The 20,710-nt window shown below is 29.3% G+C and overlaps 1 protein-coding gene across 1 annotated transcript in view; it reads right to left on the bottom strand.

Moving 5' to 3' along the window:
• The window catches only part of LOC135952597 (uncharacterized), a 234,651-nt gene that overhangs the window by 45,778 nt on the left and 168,163 nt on the right, over nt 1–20,710 (bottom strand). Inside the window, exon 7 of the mRNA XM_065502613.1 lies at nt 11,870–12,113. Coding sequence (XP_065358685.1) covers nt 11,870–12,113 — 244 coding nt within the window. The remainder of the gene's footprint in view (nt 1–11,869; nt 12,114–20,710) is intronic.

Below are 20,710 nucleotides of genomic sequence, written 5' to 3'. Positions count from 1 at the left end.
TACATAAACTCTCACATATATATACTTTTACATACATACATATATGTATAAAGGTAAAAGATTTAGACACACACTCTATGCCACATATATTGGTCATAAAACATTATACAATAAGTATCTCAAAAAAAAAGAAGAAAAAAACTACAAGAAAAACAAAATAAATATAAAAAGGAAATTTTTTTATACATTTTACTATAGCAGAACTAGTGTTTGGTTAAGTTTAACCTTTTTTGTTGTAATTTAGTTGTTCTTGTTTATTTTATTTAGTTTAGTTTTGCTTTATTTTTTGTTTTGATATGTTAAATAATGCTTCTAAGCTGCTTATGATAATGCAAACGGTGTTGTTAAACTTCTAAAGGAAACCGGATAAACTAAAATAAAACACAGTGACAAAGTAAAGAGCAGCAGAGTATTAAAATAATAAAAAAAGTAAGTAAAAAAAACAACTGTAAAATAAACACTAAACTAAAAATATACGTATATGTTGTAAAAAAAAAATAACTGCTACTACTAAAGGGTGTTTCTCAAAGAGTAATTTTTAAACATTGACATGGTCTTTTTAAACAGTTATAGTATTTACTTGCAATAATTTATAACCGAGCGTAAAATGTTACTATTTCCTTTAAATTCTAAAGGGTCACTACAAGTTCATTGATATTTAGATACACGGGTGCGATTTTTTTAACTTCTCTTACCTGAAAGGGCAACACGGCATCTGTCTGTTGGACAAGGTCCGTCATTTAGTTGATATCAGACTACCTCATAACTTGAGGAGAAATTTCGTCTGCTCCATAAGCATTATTTTTGGAAAAAAAATCGTCACTCAAATAAAGGCTAAGCTTGAAAATACTATGAGAACTCTTCACCATTAATTTCAAAGGTAAACATGTAAGAAAGTATGGTCGGTCAAGCCCGACCATATAATACCCTACTCCAAGTAAATGAGTAAAAATATTTTTCTTTTAAAATATCAATAATTTATATTCGTGGGTGATTTTCTGAAGTGGGCCTTATATGGGAGCTATGACCAATTATGGACCGATCACCATAAAATTAGGTCGTGTGATTTATGTCTATATGAAAGTTATTTATGTTGAATTTTGTGTATATACCAACATTTTTAAGTGATTTAAGCACGTTAAAGTGATTTCCGGAAGCGGGTCTATATGGGAGCTATGACTAATTATGGACCGATCGTAACAAAATTTGGTGACATGAATTTTGTGTATATAAAACTTATTTGGAGTGAAATTTGTGTAGATCCATATATAAATTAAACATTTATGACCGATAAAGTCCAATTTCGAGAAGACATTTGTATGGGGGCTAGGTGAAATAATGGACCGATTTCAGCCAGTTTTAATAGGCTTCGTCCTTGGGCCGAAAAAATAATATGTACTAAATTTGATCGAAATATCTTCAAAATTGCGACCTGTCAGCCAACCAGCCAGCCAGACGGACGGACGGACATCGTTTGATCGACTCAGAAAGTGATTCTATGTCGATCGGTATACTTTTAGTGTTAGACCAATATTTTTGGGCGTTACACACATCTGCACAAACGCATAATACCTTTCCCACTATGGTGGTGTAGGGTATAAAAAGTGTTTTACGGAATTTTCTTGTGTCCGTACAAGCACGGAAGATGCCGAACGTGCTGAATATCCAGTTGAAGACCCTAAACCCGAAACGATATGGTGTTGAGTGATCGGAGATTGAAAGTGGGAGAGATTGTGGAGGACAAAGTGCATAGACACATGTTGCAAAATAAAAAAAAAAAATTATCCAAAAACCTGTGTTTCATTCAATAATGTACGGACTTGTTGACCCATGCTCGAATCTGATACTAGAACTTTCAGTTGGTTCCAAAATATTCCCTTGCAGATTTACACTATAGTTGTTTTGGTGATGTTTTCATCGTGTCTAAACCACCTTCATTTTCTTCTTCAATCTCTGCTTCGATGGGTGTTTTTTGTGTTCTTTGCCATAGATAGTTTTTATAAATTGTAGGTGGTCAAAATTGAGTTTAGGTAGATTCCTTAGTTTTCAGCGTTCCCTGGAGTATTCGTGTTTAATTTAATAAAATGGACCCTACAAATACTCCTGGGGCGGCGCTATGGGGGCTCAAAGTAGTTTACATGCGACATGTAAAAACCGATTTCAAACACTTTTATATTCTTAGAAAGCGGTCGGCTAGGTCTTGACAAAATATGTTTGCGTGTGCTATTTATCTCTTGTAATTATCGAAATTTATTTGTTAGTTAGACAACTAAATTTTCAATAATATACAAAGAATTTCAGGCCATAATCAATTATGGATCCAAAAATAATCAATTTTCAATTTAATACTTAATTATATAAATAGTAGATTTTTGCTGTTTTTTGGGCGAAAATATGAATTAGTCCTTTATTTTTTTAAAAAAAACTTTCTTTAAGAACATATAACAATTTTATGTTTTTCATGTTCTATTTTTCGAATATGTCGCCCCGCCCCTACACCCTGCGGAATTTGACATATTTTTTTTTATCAAAATTTCAACTTTGGTCCACATGTTCTAAAATCCCAAATGGAAAGCAGCTTTGGAAACCATGTGTTCCCTATTTATCCCCAAAGTATTTACCCAGCTCCGAAGAAAATGTGGACCCCATGGGCAAAATTGTAAAAATATAATTTTTGGGATTTTGGCTCAAATATTTAGGAATTGCGGGTTTCGCTTTGACCTTTTGACAAGTTTTTTTAAACTTTATTATTAAGAATGAAAAATTTTAAAAACGTTGAAAATGTTATTGAGTTTTGTTAATAAATAAAGATTTTATTGTATATTACATATTTATTGAGTTTCTTAAACTAAAATTTGTATCAAAATTTTAATAGGATTTCAAATATTAATAACAATTTTATACACAATTATTCCGAACTATTTTTTTTGTTTAGATGAGTTCATCTTTGGTCTTATAAAAATTCAAGTCAATATCTCAATTAGATTCAAAAATATGTTACTTTAAAACTCCGTACTTCAGAAATATTGCACTTTTTCATACTAAATTTTCTTAATAATTCGGTTCATGGTTGTTATTTAGTCACATTAAAATATGAAAAATTGCAAAATTTTGTAGGGCTCGTTGGAGTAATGTTTCACATTAGTCTCCATCTGTTTCCTCCTCGTCGTATTAATTTGCTTATTACGGTTTCGAAAATTTACGCCGCCCAAAAAATTACTGTTTCCGTATTATATGAACTAGTTTAATTGCACTGTGGTTCCAAATTCAAATCTTGCTGAACAAAATTTTGTAGTTGCGGTATTGTACGGATTTAGGCATATAAAAGATGTGTAAACTATAAACGGAATGACAAACTTATAGATACCATTGCTACTCACGATGAAGGATATACAAATATTGTCATCTACAGTGAACATATTTATATAAAAATTTTATAGTAAATTTTCCATAAAATCTGTTCTGTTAAAATTGGGAATAAATCTGGATTTGGTGTGAAAACAAACAAAAAATCCTTTACATATTCCTTTAAAAAACACCCTATACCAAAGAGTTCCAAGTGAATACATGATAAAGATTTTTAAAACAGCAACCAACATAAACCAGCTTACAATCTTATTGTGTTGTTTAGTGTTTTTATATTTCTGGATTGTTTCTCTTCTCTTCATTTTCAATGTCCCCAACGGATGTGAATTTAACTTGTTTTTTGTGTATGGTCAAATAAGAAAACAAGTAACTCATTTTAACGTAGAAAAATTTAAGTAACTTTATGTGAGAAGGTATACCAGTAAATAGTAACTTTTCCAGTTATAGAAACATATTAGATTTTTTATTTATTTATATTTCAAAAATGCCGCAAGCCCTTAGATTTTCAAAGTTTAAAAGAACATTTTTAAAGTTCTTTAACAACATAGACATAGCTAAATTAAAAACTAAAGTATTAAGGAATATAGTAAACATTTAGTACAATCAGTAAGAGCTTGTTTCTATATAACCAGAACATTTAAAACTCTGAAAAATTTTTAAAAAATTTCCAATAAAGGTTTCTATTAATAACCAATTGTAATATTCAATAACATTTTCTAGAATAATATACATATGTAAACAAAACTAAAAATACTTACAGATTTATAGCATCTCTGAAGAAATGACATATTATTAATTTTACTTTGTATCGAACTAATAAATTACAAGAAACTAGAAATAAATCCCAGATTTTTATTAAACTACTGAAAAAATAAAATGTGTTAAACGTAATGTTCAAAAAAGAAGTCAATCTGAATGCTTGTAGGCACATTTACTATGCCCCTTTAGAAGAGCGTTGAAAACTTTAAAAACCGAATGCATATTTTGCTCTTTAATATTGCTGATGCAATATCACGTTGAATTGCCCGATAGTTTTATATATATCGTACTGGTTCCTCTAAAGAGAGTCAACTCAAAATTTTCGGTACACTAAGGGAAAAACTGCAACTTAAAAACAAGATCGCGTCATATTAATACAATAATGTTCATTATAATAGAAAAAACATATTGAAATACGTTTAATTAATAATTTTCAACTTTAAATTAATATTTTTCCATATTGAAATAAAAAATTTCAACATTACTAGACTTTCTTTAATGTTTCTTATTGATTCAATATGGTTTTTATTGATTTTAAGTTGTTTTTCTCTGGGTGTAGAGGCAAATAACTGTTTTTTTTTGAATTTATTACAATGAAAATTGAAGAATGATACAACTGTAGAGAAAATTTTACAGTGGGTAGTTATGACCACTGTACATTGATTTCTTGCAAAAATGGGATTTGTAAGGAGCCTTACTATGAACATTTTTCAACTCCTAGGACATTCCTTTAACCAACACAATGGCAAAAAACTCCCAACTAGAAACTTGTTGTTTTCAACTTTTGGCCGCACTGTGCGACTTAACAAAAACTAGAACCAATATTTTTTTGGAAACTACGCTGTGAAATAATTTCTCCTTTCAGTTGCAGTTTCATAGGAAAAACTTCCAGACAACTACACCACAGGAGTCTTTTATTTGTTGGAAAAAATCTTTTATTTCTCATACAAACAAAAATATGTTTGTTGTTCTTTTCAGTTATTATATTTTTCTTTTTAATTTCATAAAATATTAAAAAACATTATAAATAAAGCCAAATAATCTCATGTAAAATACACACTTGTGTATAATTTTGAAACTTTTGTTTGTGCTACTCCAGTATTACGATTTTTTCAGTTTTTTAAGCATATTTTTCTTATACTTAAGAATTTTTTTCCAAACAAAAAAATTGTATCTTATTTTGTGAGATGTAACTGAGTTTTGATGTATTGTTAAACTAAAGTCTCAAGTATACAATAATAATAACTTGGTCTGAGTGTGATGTAAGTTGGTTGGTTTTTTTTTTTTTTTTGTTAAAACCGCATTAAAACCAAATACGCTGTTGCTGTGTCTAGGAACTATTATACAACAGAATATTTATGATGTTGTTTTGAACAATTGAGACGCTTTCATTTTGGGCTTACTAACCTTTTAATTCAGTAAAGTACCTTTAGATATAGAATGATAGCGAATCTTATAATAAGGTCTACAACAATACAAAAAGAAAAACTAGCATTTTGTTTGTGTAAAACTATACTGAGCTTGTCAAAAACAGCTGACTACAATACCAAGTCATACGTACGTATCAAGGCGAATTCATAATAAGGTGGTGACGATAGCATAGCTGATTATTTTTTTCATTACTTGTTTAGAGGCTCAAGCTGTCAAATTCACTAAAGTTTGTTGGAGCGAATACCACAACAAACCCAAAAGCAACAAACCCTTTGCAAGTTCCAGCCAACATAAACTGAAATTTTGACAGGCAACTGATTAGTTGCACAGACCTCATTAATAGACCTTGCACATATACATTTTTGTAGGATTTTCTGGCGTATAATTTTTATTTAATTCAAATAATTATTTATTGCTCATACGCCATATGATTTATTATAGTGGTACGTAAAGGATATCCAAAATTTGCAAGAATTTTTGCCAACTAAAAACAAAAGATATAGTTTTACAGCTGACCATATTGAGTTAGTAAAAATAAATAAAACGCATTTCATTGTTGGACAATACATATTTCAAAAATATTCAAAGTTTGAAGTGACCAGTTTTGAGAAAAAACATCCAAAGCTATGCAACACAGTTTCACCCTGACGAGTTTGTTAATCTTTAAAATTATATCATCATCATAATCCACATGTGATTGTCAAAAAACAAATTCATCTACAAAGTATCACTGTTTGTTGCCGATTTTTTTGCTGAAAACTTCAATGGACCATTCTCCTGGTCATGGTCATGGACAACTAAGACACAATAGTGAATATTGTCGGATCTGCTGGTATATACGTATTCATTTGAAAACATTTTCCACTTCCGTTTCTCATAAAAGTGGCTGAGTTTTGTCTTTCCAAGCAAGAGTGTTAGTGTGTTAGACCTTCAAAAATCTCATAAAAAGAAATTCAATGATGTTAAATCACACGATCTAGCATCCAATTGTTATCAACAAAACGAGAGAGTACATGATCAGAAAATGCAGCATGTAGTAATTAAATTATTTCACGGTCTGTATATATGTGCGGAGAGACTCAAAAGTGACAAACACCAGTCAATTTGTTGATTTTTTAAAGATCATGAAAATCATTATAGTCCTACTTAAATCTTAAATCTTTTTTTTCAGAACCAAATCTATTACTCAGCCCAATCTACAACAAACCGAAACTTTTAAATTGTAATCGATGAATAGACTTTAGGATTTTCATTATTGTAAAAAACTCAAATAACACTATACAACAAAATCAATTTTTTTCTAAAATTACAAGGTCCGACCAATAAATTTTGATAGAGGAGACAAAAAAAAAAAGACACGTGTATCGGCGTTTTGAAAGTTTACATCTAAATTTCATTTGAGGGGGGTTTAAATTTTCCCAACTCTGGCACATTCTTATTGTTAATCTTCATAAGAAACCATATGAATCTTACATTTGAGGTATAAAATGTGTTCAGCAAAGTTATGTAAAATGTTACGGAAAATATTTTTGTGGAATATGTTAACCATCTAAATCCTATGGCATGGGTCTTTTTTGTCCTTCTTTTAAAAAAGTGCAAAAACCACCATTAAAACAGCGATTTAAGGGGTTAAAAAGTTCTGCAAAAAAATTATACGTGCATTTTACTATAAGTCCATGAATACCTCAAAACGGAAAATTCAACCAGATAGTCAGAAATTAGACGTAATCAAAGAGATCATAGGTTTGATTTCGCATTTATTAAGAATTGTATTCTAAAGAACATTTTAGGTATAAAATGTATTCAGCAAATTTATGTAAAATGTTACGAAGAACATTTTTGCAGAATATGTTAACCCTCTAAATCCCCAAGGCATGGGTCTTTTTTTTCCTTGTTTTAAAAAAGAGCAAAAAACACCATTAGAAGAGGGATTTAAGGGGTTAAAATGTTCCGCATAAATATTATCCGTGAAATTTTACTATGAGTCCCTGAATACACCAAAACGGAAAATACAACCAGAAAGGCAGAAATAAGACACAACAAAAGAGAGCTTACTGTTAATTACGTATTTATTAAGAAATTGGATTGGAAGTCTTCATTAATTAAATTTGTTTAGCTCTAGGCAATTCCACTTCATTACCATACGATGTCCAGCATATTTCAGCTATAAGCGTTCTTCAATGGGTGCGTATGTTAAATTTTTGGGGTACTTTAAAATAAAATTCTTAATAAATTCGAAATTTAACCTAAGCTTTATTTTGTGTGACATTCTGGTTGAATTTTCCGTTTTGGTGTTTAGGGACTTATAGTAAAATTTTACGGATAATATTTTTGCGGAACATTTTAACCCCTTAAATACCTGTTTTAATGGTGTTTTTTGCTCTTTTTTAAAACAAGGAAAAAAAGACCCATGCCATGAGGATTTAGAGGGTTAACGTATTCTAAAGAAATGTTCTCCTTAAAATTTTACATAAATTTGCTGAACACATTTTATACCTAAAATGTAAGGATCACATGGTTTCTTATGCCTATTAACAATAAGAATGTGCCAGAGTTGGGAAACTTTAACCCCCCCTCAAAAGAAATTCAGATGTAAACTTTCAAAACACCGATACACGTGTCTTTTTTTTTGTCTCCTCTATCTAAATTTATTGGTCGGATCTCGTAATTTTGTTTGGTGTTGTACAGTGTAATTTGTGGTGTTTACTCATTTTTGAGGCTCTCTGTATGTATCAGTATAATACAATCAAGTTACAGTAACAGTTAGAGCTTTATCGGTCCCATTGATCCATCATTTCCAAAACCGTCACCAATTAGTGACACGTTATGAATGTATATGATTTTCGAGAATCACATGTGGGTTATCTGAACCCCAAATACGGCAATTTGCTTTATCTTTTAAGATGATTTCGCTCGAACTGTAGCCCCAATTATTTTAAATATTTTGGAAATATTGCTCAAAAATTAAACTAGGGTATTTAATTTGCAAGGTAAACAAACCTTTACTTATAGAGGTACATATTTTGTAACCCAGACTGCACAAAGATGTTCGAATAAAAATCACTAACATTTGTGACATCATCGTATTGATTAGTCAATGATTCTTAAATATTAAGAAATTAATTACAAGAAATATTTTGATTAGTCCGTGCTATGCTATTAAAAATTACTTTTGAAATACTATGTTTTATTTTTATAAAAATTACATTAAACTTAAATTGAATTTGAACTGCTTGTTTTTTTATTTTAATAATGATTTATATATACAAAAACTTCATGTTGGCTGCTGGTCCTTAATTCATTGTAATATGTCGCGTATTGCAACACAGTATTTTCAATTTAAATTGTCTTAAATTCAAGATAATTACCTTTTGAATATATTTTTTTACAATCCAACAAATTCTATTACTAGCTACGTATTCATTGCCTTCGTTTAAGATTGTAGTTAATGCATGCTATGTGTCTTATGCTGGATTTTACCTATCTGTCTATGTTTTTCTCCATTAAACAGATGATATTGCTGATAATATTTTTACTTTTTTCTTATATATATATCGAAATTTTTATGACCTAATTTTATGACTTCTCAAATATGCACAATGAAATGAAAACCAATAAAATTATATTGTATTTTATAGCAAACATAAAAATATGTTTTAAATCTATTAAATGGAAAAGCTTTAAAAAAGCAGGTGTTAAACTCACATATTGACAGAGATTTTATGTAGCTTTAAATCAAAAAATTTCCACAACGTTTTAAAGAAACTCAGTCAAGTGTTAAAAATAAAACATATTAAATTATACATAATATTTTATAAGAATTTCCAACAATAACACCAACAATCTCATTGATTGATGTAAGGAAAATACTTAATATTTTGTTGGTTTATGGGAAACATAAAGGTCAGAAGTAACCGTATATTGTAGAAATATTTGCTGGCCCAACCAACCAAACCAACCAATTCAACAATATATTAAATCTTAAAAAACAAACAAATTCTTGACCATTTCAACTGTGGTAATATTTCACAGAAATAAGAAAAGGAACAAACAAAAAACACTGCAGAAATCCCCTTAGAAGTATGATTATTATTGAGTAACCAGGACTTAAGTATAAAAAACTAAACACATACAAACTGTTGATAAGCCCATACAAACTGCAAACAAGAACAGCATTTTTTAACAAAAACCTAAAAAAACTATACAATTTTATGTAAAAAAAATGTAAAACCTTAAAACAGAGTAAAAAAGAAAAATTAGGCCCAAATGTCGTCATTAATCATAAGCACATAAACAAACCAAAATATTTTCAAATAATCTATATATATGGCCCCAATATACCAACATGAATAGAGAAAAACAAGAATGAGAAAAATTCTTTAAATGTTACACAGAAATACTTTTCACACAAATACTACATACATACGATCATACAAATGAATGTTAAAATATGTATGTTTTCTTTATGGGTCAAAGAATATTTTAAGAAACAGTGTACAAAAAAATGGTTTTAAATTTTAGTTTTAAATGTTTGTTTGTTTTTTTTTTTTAAGTAAATATTGTAAATATTTACAAAATATTTATGTTGTATACATCGCACAGAGGGTTGAAATGTACCAAAAATGGCGATTAATTCAAAAGCTGAACTTTATCTGTTTCAGTCATGTTTTGTATTGGGTTAAATTGCATTAAATAATACATTACAAACTGCTAAAATTACAGTTGTGAGTAACATACTTTATTGGCAGTGAGCGGTCAAAGTCAAATAATTTTTACAAATTTTGCGTGCTGTGGTTAAAATTGAAAATTGCGATATTTCGAGAGCTTATATTTTTTGTTAAATCTGTTAAAAGTAGAAATATTAAAATGGAACCATCAACTTCAGGTATTTGAGAACATAAATAAATAATTTTTGTTTAGATAAATGTTTTGGAAATATTTTTTAAGATTTTTTTAAAGTTATCCATTATTGGGGTTTTTTCGATATATAGATTGAGTTTAAAAAAAATCAGGGCGAGATAGGGTAAATTCCATTAAATACTTTTAAAATATGAACTTTAGCTTCTATATACAGAAAAAAAATCGTGCGGGTTTATTGAGGTTTTTTACTTATTTAAGTTATAGTGAAAGAACTCCTCTTGCTAAAAAACATATTCTGATACAAAATGGGTTAAAACATTTGTTTCTTACATTTTTTTTTAAAGTTGTGTTTTTATGTATTTATGATTGTTCATTACAAAAATTTATAATATTGTCTTTTGTGGCTTTTTTTTTAAAAAAATTTGTACATTTATAAAATTTTGTGTAAAACAAAAATTGCATTTTAAATTAAATTTATACTAATATAAATACATATAATAAATTTATAATTTTATTATTTTAGTAGCACATGAATTATGCTTTAATTTCCAATTTTATTCATTAATGTATCGCTTTCCATTCCAAAGTTATAGCATAAATTGCGATCTAAGGTCTTTTTTTCCAAAAAACAATAATGCATTTAACGGGTTAAAAAAAAAATAGTTTAAACTTTTTTTTTCTAAAGTGCTGTGTTTTTATGGATTTATGATTGTTCATTACAAAAATTTATAATATTCTCTTTTATGACTTTTTTGAAAAAATTTGTAAATTTATACAATTTTGTGTAAAACAAAAATTGGATTTTAAATTAAATTTATACTAATATAAATACATACAATAAATTTATATTTTGAATTTTCACATTAAGTATGCTTTAATTTCCAATTTTATTCAATAATTTATCGCTTTCCATTCCAAAGTTACAGCATAAATTGTGAAAAAAAGGTTTTTTTCCAAAAAACAATAATGCGCTTAAAGGGTTAAAAAAAAATATTTTTAACCTTTTTTTTCTAAAATGCTTATAATAACTCATCAATAAAAAATATAATATTTTAAAACTACGGCTTCTATGAATTAATCGCCACTTTGAGTACCATTCAACCCACTGTGCATCGTTGGTCACATGTAGAAAGGGCCTAACTCGCATTTTTATGAATTTGAATTTTTAGTGATTCCAATACATTTCACGCAAATTTTAGGAATAAAAAGGCCCTAACTCGTGTTTTTTTGTAAGTCCAGATTTTTGTTTATTTCGATAAAAAAATCTCGACTTAAAAAACACGAGTTAGGGGCTTTTTACATTTCGATATATAATTGCATAAACAAACAGCTACATATTAATAATACAGTTTCTATTACTTGTTTACCTTCTGCTGTAAATTTTAAATTAATTGAGTTAGAGCCTTTCTACATGAGACCAACGATATGTATGTAGAATATTGTGTGCACCTACCTTTCTGCCAGCCTGTTCAAAAGCTGGTAAAAATGCAGCAAACGAACCTTCCAACATGTCGGGATTACCGCAAATCGCATGCGATGTGTCGCAGTAGTATGAACATTTGCCATGGAAGCATAAATTTGAAGAGGGCGAAACAAAGAATGTCTTTAATAAATTATCATCGGCTACTTGGTAAATTTCCGTGGTTATGTTTAACAAACGACCAGTCACTGGCATGGCGCGACGAAATCCCAAAATTCTATGGAAAGATAAGAAAAATGATTTATTTACACAGAAAATATTTCGAATAAATATCTTTTAGATTCTATGTTTTTTGTTTGATTTTCATTTTAGTAGCAAAAACAACAAAACAAGCATTTAAATAATGCATTAAACACATTTACGACAGCATGTCGCCGTATAGTCAGGTACATACTTAATTAGCTTGGAAACAGCAGCAGCAAGGTAACCAGCTGACATTGTTGTTCAAATACATGTTTCAGTGGTGCCACTTTTAAATATTTCATTCTTATAAATATTGGAAATAAACTTAGTATATACCACAAAAATTTAAAAAAAAAAACAAGTAAGAAAGTATGGTCGGTCAAGCCCGACCATATAATACCCTACACTAAGTAAAAGAGCACAAACATTTTTCTTTTAAAATTTCAATAATTTATATTTTTGAGTGATTTTCGGAAGTGGGCCTTATATGGGAGCTATGACCAATTATGGACCGATCACCATGAAATTAGGTCGTGTGATTTATGTCTATATGAAAGTTATTTATGGTGAATTTTGTGTGTATACCAACATTTTTAAGAGATTTATGCGTGTTAAAGTGATTTTCGGAAGCGGGTCTATATGGGAGCTATGACTAATTATGGACCGATCGTAACAAAATTTTGTGACGTGAATTTCGTATATATAAAACTAATTTGGAGCGAAATTTCTGGAAATACATATATAAACTAAACATTTATGACCGATAAAGTCCAATTTTGCGAGGACATTTGTATGGGGGCTAGGTGAAATAATGGACCGATTTCAGCCAGCTTCAATAGGCTTGGTCCTTGAGCCGAAAACATTATATGTACCAAATTTGATCGAAATATCTTCAAAATTGCGACCTGTGCCAGCCAGCCAACCAGCCAGACGGACATCGTTTAATCGACTCAGAAAGTGATTCTAAGTCGATCGGTATACTTTAAGGTTAGACCAATATTTTTGAGCGTTACAAACTCTGCACAAACGCATAATACGCTCCCCACTATGGTGGTAGGGTATAAAAATACAAATTATTTGGTTAAATTCCCTTCGTTGTTAGTCCCCATCCAAACTGTGAAACATTTGCTGCAAAACATTTGAATTTTTTGATGAAAGGGGAAAGAGAAAAGGAAAGAGGTATACCCCTTCTGTTTCATGTACATGAAGTTTTTGTTGAGTATGTCATCCAAATGTATTCGTTCTGTACAGAAATGTGAAAAAATTAAAAGCAAAACTTCACTGTGTGGACACGAATGCAGTTTCAAAAGAGAATTTAAAAATGTTTTGCAGCAAATATTTTACAATGTGGACCGGGACTTAATAACTAGCTACGTTACTAATTATTTTAACAAGTGGCTACACTCTAGGTTACTAAGAGACAATTAAGTGATAATATATCTGGAATGTCAAGTACTTAAGCAAAAAGAAAATAAACTGTATGAGAATTATATCAACTCAATTTGTACGAATTACTCAAAAAAACTCCAGGTAACTAAGGACACTTAGTGACAATTTAATTCACGCTAAATTACATGGGATCTATAAAGTAACCAATTGACTTCTCTTTGCAATCCAAAGAGCATATAGAAGGGCGATCATTCGCCAGGGCCATCATTCACATCTGCCAACACCAAATAACTTAAAAACCGGGACTTAAATAAATAACTTAGGGACTTAAATAAGTATAACATCAAAATGTTATTTTTCATCTCATTCATATCATATGTGCATATTTTTGGAAAATATTTGAAAGTTTTCAAGAAGGCATCAATTTGTATTAGATTTTAATCAACAAAAATTATTTCTGAATTTAACAAATCAGTTCATAACCAAGTACTTATGCCAGATTATATGCCAGCCATTACTAAACTACTTATATGTAATGCAGTTGGTATGATGTAGTCATTGAAAAGTAAGCTGTTCAGTAATTGCAAGTCATTATCAAGTTTTTGCTGGGACTCTTTCGGCCCAAGGATGAAGTCTATTGAAACTGTTCTTCCAAAATAAGACTTTACCGGTCATATATCTTTAATTTATTAGGTATCTTCAGAAAATTAGCTATTTTTATGATGATCGCTCCATAATTAGTCATAGCTCCCAACTCTTAAAAATGTTGTTGTCCACATAAAATTCAACATAAAAAACTTTCATATAATCGTAATTGACACGATCTAATTTCATGTCGATCGGTCCATAATTCGTCATGGCTCTCATATAAGGGCAACTTCCAAAAATCATTTACGACAATAAATTATTGAAATTTAAAAAAAAAGAATATTTGCTTTTTCCTGAAACTATTTTTGTGTTTTCAATTAAATTATATTTGAGAAAACATATAAAAGAAACTAATAAATATTAGTGGTTATTTTGTCGAACGTTTTTCCTAATTAATGTTATTAATTATTTAGGCACAAGTTCATTAAATTAATTTCCTTAGAAATACAATTTATTCTATTAAATTTTCATAATTCTAAAGAATGCTGAAAAGGTTATATTTAGACACACGGCAGAATATAATGCATTTTCGTGGTTAGTCACCACCCCCTCATCAGCATTCTTTTGTGACGATGTAAGTGTCGCTTGTAAATATCATCTATTTAACTCAGCAGTTTTACAGAAATATAATAAAGAACTTACACACAGCCTCAAAAGTGAATAAACACCCGCGAATTTTTTGATTTTTTTAGGATCATGAAAATCATTATAGACTTAAATACTTTTTCAAAATGGAATCTATTATTCAACTCAATCTCCAACAAACCGAAACATTCAAATTTTAATCGATGAATACATTTTAGGATTTTCATTATCTTACAAAAAAACTCAAATATTTGTAGGTGTATACTAACTTTTGAGGCTCACTGTATATCAAAGCTTTCTTTAATCTTATTTCTGTTTATAGTTTGATTGAGTTAGACGTAAAATTACGAGCTTTATCAGAGTTGTATTCTTTAGTATTATTACTTGTTTTGTTTTGCTGTAGTCAGCTAACAATGAAGCAATTTGCTAAAAACACCGGTCACGGTGATACATGTTTAATGATTATTATTTAATGAGTATTCTTTAGAATTATGAAAATTTAATAGAATAAATTGTATTTCTAAGGAAATCAATTTAATGAACTTGAGCCTAAATATTTAATAATATCAAACTAATAAATACTTGTTTTATTTTAAATAAATGTAAAAAAAATCAAAGAAAACCAAAGAAATTATACTATGGACCAAATGGTCCCTTAACCTAAGATACGTAATTTTGTATTTTTTGCAGTCCTGTTTTAAGTCAGAACGTTGTATTTTTGTATATAGCATTGGTTTATAAAAAGACCACGTGAGCTAAAAAACTAAAACAGTATATGTATAGCACCGTTCAAAAATTACAAAGGAAACAATTGATTAATTGGACCAAATGAGCTTAATCTAACAGAAGGATTAAAGCAACCAAACTGTTGCTAACACTTCTAAAATTGTGTAGTCACAACTGTACTATTTGGTCACTAAAGCTACGTTTCCGCATACACCGTAATCGCCACCGAAAACGAAATTTCATACATTTGCACCGAAAAAAAGTTCGTTTCAGAAATCAGTAACGAAAAACCTGTCATTTGGGGCCGGAACGAAAACAACTTTAAGTAGGTTGTTTTCGGTGCTGTAGGAACGAAATTATTTTCATTATTTTTTTATTTCAAATTTAAAGAAAATCAAAATAAATAAAAAAAATAAATTTTCTTTATTAAGCTACGTTTCCGCATACACCGTTATAGGCACCGAAAACGAAATTCCATACATTTTCACCGAAAAACAGTTCAGAACTTTTTTTCGGTGCAAATGTATGGAATTCTTAATCCAAAATTAAAAAATAAAACGAAAACAATTCAGAAACGAGACGGTGACGAACACCAACGTTTGTCAGTTTCAGTTTTCGTTATCGGCGCTGATTACGGTGTATGCGGAAGCCCAGCTTAAGGCGGAATCATTCGGCTGCTACTACGAATTTGTTTTCTCTGTGTAGGTACACAAATAAAATAGAAAAACTGATAAGTATTTTAAACTTATGAAAGTATATTAAAGATTTTAAGCTGCATTTAAAAGTCTGGTCCGAAAATAATTCATCCAGGAATGCAAGTATTACAAAATAGCATTTAGTTTTTGAATTATTGAGGGAGTATTTAGATTTACCTTAGTTTTTTTAGAAGACCACAGAAAAACATATGAATAAATTATTTCATACTTTTACTTAGTATTATTTTTATTTGGCTTAATATTGCTAAAATCTTTTTAAATAATCAAAAACATCATAATTTATTGTGGTTGTGGATAAAAAGCTCAAGAGCAGTATTTTCATTAAAGAGATATCGGTTTCGAAAAAACTTGAAAACAAAGCAAAAGCTTACTTTTCAAGCTTTTTGCGGCCTCTGCTAGGGACATTAAAAAATCGAAAAAGTGTAACATAAGGGCCACTCTAATATATATTCTGTGTGGACTTCACGATAAGCAAACAATTATTGAATTAACAGGTTTCACATCAAGGCTGAGCTTCTTATTATTTAACAAAATTCTTTAGATAAACTAAAGAAAAGACATAAATTCTTTAAGAAATTAGAAGGGAATTAAAAAAAATTAAATATCAAAAATAAAAAAAGGCAACAGCAATGTTTCTGAAGTAGAAAATTGCTTTACGACCATCAAGAGTATTTACACATTTTACAAGACAAAACACAACAAAAGATAAAAAATAAAAAAAAAGTAAGACAAATAAGTAACGACAAAAATATAAAGAAAAAATATATATATTGTATAATAAAAATGAAAATATGTTTTTCATCTTAAGAAGAACAAAAGACCAGGAGACATATATTTTTGTTGAGATTGTGGAGCAACAGAAGAAATGCAAACTATAAAAAACTCAAAAAATAAACAGACGAAAATATAAAGGACACTGCAAGCCACCATCACCACTACCACACACCAGAGATGCCATTATTTATTTGCTGTGTATATTTTTTTGTTTTTAGAAAATAAACAAACAAAGACAAACGGCACCAGAAAAAAAATATGAAAAATTGTGATTATAAGGGCGTTAGACAATAGAAACATATTTCCTTGTTGTCTCCATTTCATACAATTTGACTCATTTGTGGCCTTAATAATAGTACGTACTCTTAGCAGCGAATGGTTGTAGAGGAACAAGAAAATATAAATATTGAAAAATGGTACTTTCTGGGTACTAAGTACATTATTAAATACTCAACATACTTAGAAATGTAGAAACTTTCGCATTGAAAACTAGTTTTAATAGTAAAATATTCAATGGTACCAAAAAACTAATGTTTTAATTGTACCAAAAAAAAGACAAGTAAACATTTTTCCTCATTCCCAAAGTAGAGCTGGGCTTGGTAGGAGTCATAGTAAATAATAGTTTTCAACCTATTCTCTTAGTTTTTCTTTGGATTTGCCGAGATGATGATCATGATAATGTAATAAAGTAAATGTCTTAATATTTTTTCATGTACATTAGACCTGACCTTAAAAATTAATTTGCTTTGGATGGGTATTATTTTGTTCTTTAGTCGCTGAAACTAACTGTCACAGCCATAAAATTCGTAGGAAAGTGAAAACGAAAACGCAATAAAACGCCATTTTTCAATTTAAACCCAAAAAACTAATATTTTTTATTTTTTAAACCTTTCGAGGAAATATTTCAAGGAAACAGCTTCTCTAGAAATAACAAATAAGAAAGTATAGTCGTAGGTAAAGCCCGAATGTATAATATCCTACAATGATTAAATATGTTTTTTTTTAAATATCTATAATTTATTTTTTTAAGTGATTTTCGGAAGTGGACCGACCAGTATGAAATTAGGTAGCGTGATTTCTTTCTATATGAAACGTATTTATATAGAATTATTTTTGGATACCTAAATTATTTTATTTATTATTTAGTTTTATTCACATGGTAGCTTGGTTCATTATGCACCGATCGCAATGAAATTATGTCTCGTGATTTATTTCTATACGAAATTTCTTTCGGTTAAATATTATTTGTATACCAAATTTTTTTTGAGTGATTTATGCTCGTTGAAGTCGTTTTCGGAAGTGGGCTTTTTGTGACAGCTATGATAAATTATGAACACATCGCGATGTGGCGATGCCATGATTTTAGCGATTTATTTCTAAAGAATTTTTTTTCGATACCAATGGGCCTTATATGGGAGCTGTCGTAAATTATGAATCGATCTGTACAAAATTTTTAGGTGTAATTCAGTTATATAGGGTGGAACGATTTGTAAGGCCAAATTTTGTTTAATATTGTGCCATCGATTTTTCGATAGCTTTTGGTATAAGGAAACAAATTTTCCACTACGACATATTAACATAAAAAGTAAACGAATTGACTTTTGTTTTTAAGGATTTATTACCTACTAAAAAAAAACATTGAAAATAAAAGTTGACAAAAATTTAATTTTTTTAATTTTTCTGAATTTTGGGCGGAATTTCGATTTTTTCAGATAATTCAATAAACTAAACCTTTTTGGAGTTACGCGAATATATGTGGTGCAACTCCTCCATTTTCGAAATAACAGTATATCTGGAAAATATGAGCTAACCTAAAATAAACGGTTAACACCACTAAATTCAGCATACCCAAATTAGTTTAAGCCGCTTGGTGCCCCTCTTGACAGAAAAAATATTGTCAATTTCGTGCACAGTGTAATGAATTAGCTCCATTTCACTGTGATAATAATTTTGAAATTTTTACAAAATAAAATGAATTTGGCACTTTTGCATATTTATAGCTATTAAATATTAACCATTCCCTGACAAATAAAAACTACAAATTTTAAAGCTATTTATATTTTATTGGATATTTTGTGTGTTTCTACATATTCCTTTACCATTTAACCGGTTTTTTTCGAAGTCGGCTAACCGAAAAACCGGTTTTCTTAAAAAGGTAAATTTTCGGTTACCGATGAACCGATTTTTAAAAAGTCGGTTTTTTATAAACACCAAAAGATATCGAAAAATCTATGGCACAATATCGATTGCTAAATCGAACCAACCTAATGTATTTCTGTACAAATTTGTGTGGATATATGTTTAAATCAAGCATTTATGACCGATAAAGTCCTATTACGGGAGAACATTTGTATAGGAATTTCAATAAAATAGTGACCTGTACGTCAGTGACGGACGGACGGATGTCGTTTAATCGTGATTCTAAGGTGGATGTTCGACTAATATTTTTGGGCATATATTAGTGTAGGGCACAAAGACGTGTAAGCGAAATATTAAAAATGTTTAATTAAAAGCCATATTTGAAAACAAGTATGATTCGAGCCCTACCATATAATACCCTACACAGCAAATCATTTTTCTTTGAAAATTTTAACAAAACAAATTTCGTGAGTGATTTTCGGATGTGGGTCTTAAATGGGATCTATTATCAATTACACAGGGCAACAAAATCGAAAAATTTTCGTGACTTTTTAAACCACTACACAATTTTGATGTATTGTGGTTCCAGTAGTACAAAAATAAATTTTTAAATTCTGTGGATATTTTTTTTTTCTAAAATTGTGAATTTTTTTAAATGTTTCTCCACATAATTAATGATAACTCAAAAACGGTTAGTCCGATATTATTGAGGTAAACTTAAAAAATTTAAAATATACATAACCTTTAATCCGGTTATATATTGCGTTTTAATCGGCGTAGTAGTTTTGATGTTATAATAACAAATTGAAACAAAAAATTTTTGTGTTTTAAAAAACTCATGAAACATCTAAAAAAATTCACAATTTTAGAAAAAAAAATTTAAAAAAAATCTATCCATAGAATTAAAAAATTTTACCATTTTTGTACTTAGGTAACCATGATGCATCAAATCTATATAGTGGTTAGTGAAGCCTTTTTTTGTTGTTGATCTGTGTTATGAACCCATTGTCATGAAATTAGGTATCGTAATTTCTTTCTATGTGAAACTTATTTATGTTGAATTGTATGTCGATACCAAAATGATTAAGCATCTATCAGTTTTAGATAATGATCTGATAATAAAATAAATTCAATAAAAAGCAAATACATTTTTTAAGGGCCAGTCTAATGTATGAATGTACAGGAGTATGCGTGTATTTGTGTTAATGTTTTGATACAGAAACATAAATATTATGCTGTTGCTGTTATTGTTTTATTATAGTGTTTTGTGGTTTTGTTATTGTTTTGGTAAACTTAAGAACGTGTATTGTATTTTTTTCTTCTTCTTTAAACTTTTTGCACAGTTACATGATGAAAGAGAATAATTGAAACACATTTTAAGATGCCTATACCACAACAGTAACTTAGTTGAGTTTTTCGAACAATAAAATAAAAATGTTGTCTTCTAGTACATCGACACAGTCTCAGTAAAAGCGAAGCTTTCAAAATAATCTATAGCTTAACCCTTTGACGACGAAGAATTTTCCGCTGGAAATTCTTAATATTTTATTGCAGATTCTTACTCGGAAAGGCGACATTACTGGACTAAAGTGTTTTCAAAATTTAAAAATTATTACTCCTTCTACGAGAAAAATCATGGGACTTATGTGTTCCA

This window comes from Calliphora vicina, chromosome 1 (genome assembly GCF_958450345.1).
Source record: "Calliphora vicina chromosome 1, idCalVici1.1, whole genome shotgun sequence".
Taxonomy (NCBI): domain Eukaryota; kingdom Metazoa; phylum Arthropoda; class Insecta; order Diptera; family Calliphoridae; genus Calliphora; species Calliphora vicina.
This window is presented reverse-complemented; position numbering and strand designations above follow the sequence as displayed.